This window comes from Pantherophis guttatus, chromosome 4 (genome assembly GCF_059756535.1).
Source record: "Pantherophis guttatus breed Tessera chromosome 4, ASM5975653v1, whole genome shotgun sequence".
Taxonomy (NCBI): Eukaryota; Metazoa; Chordata; class Lepidosauria; order Squamata; family Colubridae; genus Pantherophis; species Pantherophis guttatus.
The window spans coordinates 27,375,081-27,379,752 of NC_142066.1; the positions used below are offsets into that span (position 1 = coordinate 27,375,081).

The 4,672-nt window shown below is 37.9% G+C and overlaps 1 protein-coding gene across 1 annotated transcript; it reads right to left on the minus strand.

Moving 5' to 3' along the window:
* Positions 1-294: 294 nt before the first annotated feature.
* Positions 295-961, minus strand: LOC117666870 (histone H4). Its single transcript, XM_034419880.3, has one exon. The coding sequence runs from the start codon at positions 777-779 to the stop codon at positions 468-470; it is 312 nt and encodes a 103-aa protein (XP_034275771.1). The 5' UTR covers positions 780-961; the 3' UTR covers positions 295-467.
* Positions 962-4,672: the final 3,711 nt, after the last annotated feature.

A 4,672-nucleotide genomic window follows, 5' to 3' on the forward strand; every position in this document is an offset into this window, starting at 1 on the left:
AATCTTAGGGTTCACTTAACGAGGTTTGAATCTGCCGCGCTGCAGAACTGATTCTTTGTGGCGCGTAATTAATCCACATCCGGCTTTCCCTTTTTCTTTTGTTCCCCGATGAACACAGAAGAGATGTCGAAAGCTTCAGCATTTCACCCGCCTCCCGTAATAACTAGTCTTTCCGAAAAGACAAAACATGCGATAAGCATGTTGAAAATATACTTTTAAAAAATGATAAAACCTTAACCAGCCTAGTTTCACAAACCTTAAAAAAATAATTAAAAAAAAGCGTAATAAAGCAGCTTAACTTGCTCAGTTAATTATTTACTAACATCGTCGATCGGAATACATTTACAGTGGTTACGTGAGGGCTTCCCTCCCCCTTCCCAAACTGAAAACAGCTCTTTAAAATGACTGCGTGGGTGGCCCTGAAAAGGGCCTTTGGGTTGATTTGTCAGCAGTGGAAATGTAGCTTTTTAACCACCAAAACCGTACAGGGTGCGACCTTGGCGTTTCAAAGCATAAACGACGTCCATAGCAGTCACCGTCTTCCTCTTGGCATGTTCAGTGTAGGTAACCGCATCCCGGATAACGTTCTCCAAAAAGACTTTCAAGACGCCTCGAGTCTCTTCATAGATGAGCCCGGAGATCCGCTTCACTCCCCCACGACGAGCCAAGCGGCGAATAGCGGGCTTCGTGATGCCCTGGATGTTGTCGCGGAGGACCTTACGGTGCCTCTTGGCGCCTCCCTTCCCTAAGCCTTTCCCTCCTTTTCCACGGCCAGACATCTTAGCCACTAAGCCACCAAGCCGATAGCAGCTGAAAGATGCTGTGCCAGGAACTTAATATAGTCTGGAGACGGACCAGAGTGGAAACTCTGAACGAGAACACTCTACTCCCACTTCGCCAACCTGTAAAAACGTCTGTTCGTCTTTACCAATCGCTCCGAAGGATGACAACGCTGTCCAATCAGATCTCATTGGAAAGTGCCCAATTACAGCTCAGAGAAACTTAAATATCTTCCAGCACATCTGCTTACTACTTTCCATGACACCAAAGACTACTTTCTAAGGTAAATAGGAGTGGATAGAAGATTGGATAGAATTTTATCGAAATGATATATAAGGTGTTTAAATAGAATAGATGCGTTGACATTTTAAGGTGTCACAATATTACTTAGGATTTTTCTTAATGGAGATTATTATAAATCCTGGCAGTCTTGTATGAAACATATTTGAGCCTCACATCCTGGCTTCATTAGAACTCAGATGAAACTTCTTTTAAACATTTCATTCTTTTGCTATCTTTGTCTCGGATGTTGGAGCTCATTAAGGCAAAAGTTGACTAGGTTTACTGGATAGTGTCATTTCTACTATCGGTAGGTGGAACCCTTCCTAGAAAAACATTTGAGGCAGATGCTACACTGATATTGCTTTGCTTTCTCCAATTCACTGTTGATTTGTGAAACATTTAAGGCTCTTCAGCTCATTTCTGTCCAGAAAGCTTCCTTGCAAACAAGGCACCGTAATATCTAGTGAGTTGTAGTCCCATTTTAGGCATGAAAACCAGCTGGGTGACTTTGGGTCAGTCACAGGAAACTAACAATTCTAATCCTCTTTTAGGCATGAAAACTGCCTGGGTGACTTTGGGCCAGTCATTCTCTCTCAGCCCAACATACCTCACAGGGTCATTGTTATGGGGATAATAGGAAGGAGTATTATGTATGCAAGATCCAATCTGGGTGGGTCACCCACCAGGACCAGAAGTTTAGTATAAAATAGAGTAAAATAGAATAGCCCAAAGCACACATTCTGGTGGAGAGAAGTTTCCTGAGGATGGGCTCCAGCACAAGTCTGAAAGCTCGGAAGACAAAACCTCTGGTCCCAGTGACTGATCCTGATTAGATCCTGCAACATTATCCTGTGACATGTATATTTACCTTCATCTGTGAGTATTATGTACGTTCACCATCTTATTTGTGAAGTAATAAAGGCTGGATACAAATCTGATCAATCTGTTCATCATAGAATAACCAATGCTGTGCCAAGTTGTAAGAGAAATGTGATCATATCACAAATCAGGCAGAAGCTCTGATGTATGTGTGTTATGTGGCAACAACCTTGGAGGAAAAACAATCTTCATAACCAAGTAGGACCAGAATGAACGAACCTTGGAAAGTTCTAATGCAGAAAATATTTTTTCTTCAAAGAGACACCAGCAGAATCTTTGAAATTGAGATTAGCTGTATATGGTAGTTGAGATTAATCTTCTTCAGGACCTAGAGATCAAAAACTCCCAGAACCCTCCTTATTTTAGAAGATTTTAAATTGCATGGCAGCACTTTCGTGAATTACATAGGATTATTATCCCGAAGGAAAGCTAAAAGGAAATTTAAAACAGAGGGAGGGGAAGGTTTCCTGCATTCAGTTTCAGATGCTGTTTGAAAATTGCCAAAGCAGTTAATTATGGAATCAGATGCCCTTGATTTTTCTCTGTGAAAGTGCTAAGAGCTTCAGGTTTGAAACTCCACACCTTGGAGCTGACCTCTCCACTTATTAAAAGCCAATTTGGTGTCCCTCCAATTTCTGCCATTCCCAGTTTTGCCCTTGTGTTTTCTGCAGGACTTTAAATGGAGAAGTCAACCCCAAATGGAATTATCAGGCTGATCTGAGGATATAGATGAGTGCCTGCTAAAGTATTCAAATTCAGGACCTGAGATTTCCAAAGACAGGCAGAAAATGTCAGAATGGAATCCTTATGTATCTTATCTGTGTCTTGTCTTTTTATGTACACTGAGAGCATATGCACCAAAGACAAATTCATTGTGTGTCCAATCACACTTGGCCAATAAAGAATTCTATTCTATTCTATTCTATTCTATTCTATTCTATTCTATTCTATTCTATTCTATTCTATTCTATTCTATTCTATTCTATTCTATTCTATTCTATTCCCAGAAACTGCCTACCACCATCAACATTTGGTCAGATGGTCAATATAAGACCTGGGTGGCAATTTCAATAATTGGGCAGTTTAATGCATTTCCCACTTCCTTCAGGTGCATACCAACAGAAGGTGCTTAATGGAAGAAATGAGTCCAAAACGCAATGAGTATGCGCAAAATCCAAGTCCATGTTACATATGAACAGATGGTTGGAAAAGGGAGGGCGCAGATTGGCCATTTCCTGCATCTGCTGCCTGGGGTGTTTGTGTCTTTACACCAGAATACAGCCAGAATCATCCCAGACTTCTGAATTTGGTTTCCTCAATTTACAGCCAGCAGCCATTCAAACCCAGATTCAAAATTCGGATGGTTCTTTTCCCCCCCCTCACCCTCCACACACTGATCACAACTGCATTTTGTACATTCAGGAACTGGTTTGCAGCATCCTGCTATCATATGACTGTGTTTCATGATGGTTTTGCCGAAAACCCACAGGTATTTCCAGTTTTTGGCAAAACCCCACCCACAGGCAAGCTATTGGTTCACTTATTTTTTTTTTTTAGAAAAGTTTTTTATTTATTTTTTTTCAACACAAACACACACAAACAGAGAATACATTTTTTCTGAACAGAGTATTGGCTGAGTCATAATTAGTACAGCTTTTAGTTTTCTCCAGCACAATTTATATATTTCACTTTTTGCCATAATATTCTTTCTCTCTAATTTTTTGTTTTATTTTCCTTCTGTTTCTTCTGGTATATAACCAATATTACCATTCACCCTAATCTCTAATCTTGGTCAGTTTTTCTTTAACCCCCCCCCCAAATTACTTTTTCCAAATTGAAACCCTTTAATTTAAAATCAATCATTCTAAAACCTAACCCTAACTCTAAATCATCTTATTCAAATAATTACCCATTGCTCCCTTTTCACAACATAATATATTTCAAATATTTCCCTAGATTCCATTATTCCAGTTATAGATATTAATATTCATACAATTTTACATATATAACACATTTCCTTCCCCCTTTTCCATTTCTTTCCTTTATCAGCTTATCCAAATACTACAATTAAGTATATTACTACAATTCATTTAAGTATATAACATTAAAGTAATTAATTTCTATTTCTCAATTCCAATTGTTTTTTTTAAAATAAACCTAATTTTCCATTGCTTTTTCAAATGTACTATCTACACCTCTTCATAATAAACCATAATCATGATCAATAATATTTCCCCCTCTTGAAAGTTAATTTCAATTATTGGTAACAGTGTCTCTCTTCATGTTAAACAGTAAACGAAGTCAATTTTCATCTTTTCCCTTTCCCTTCTCTTATTTAATAATCCATTAATATCTTTTTACAATACAATTTCAAATGCTTTAGCTGAATTCCATTATTACAATTAAAGACATTCCAAGTATTACAATCACATATGTTAAACTTACAATTTATTTATAATTATAGATTTTACTTCAATTCATTTATAGTTCTAAATATAAAACATTTTCCCTTTTCCTTTACATTAACTTCTCCTTTCTCCCTTTATCCCATTCTCTTATTTTCTTCTTTTTCCCTTTTTTCTCCTAATTTTAAAGTCCCTTATTCTCCTGATTTGCCCTTTATTTCCATCTGCTCTCCTCCTTTTCCCCCTTTTCCCACTGTTGATGTAATCATTTGAATTTTTTGTGTTTAGTCTCTTCCCCTCTTCTTTCTCTGTCTCTTTCCACCCTC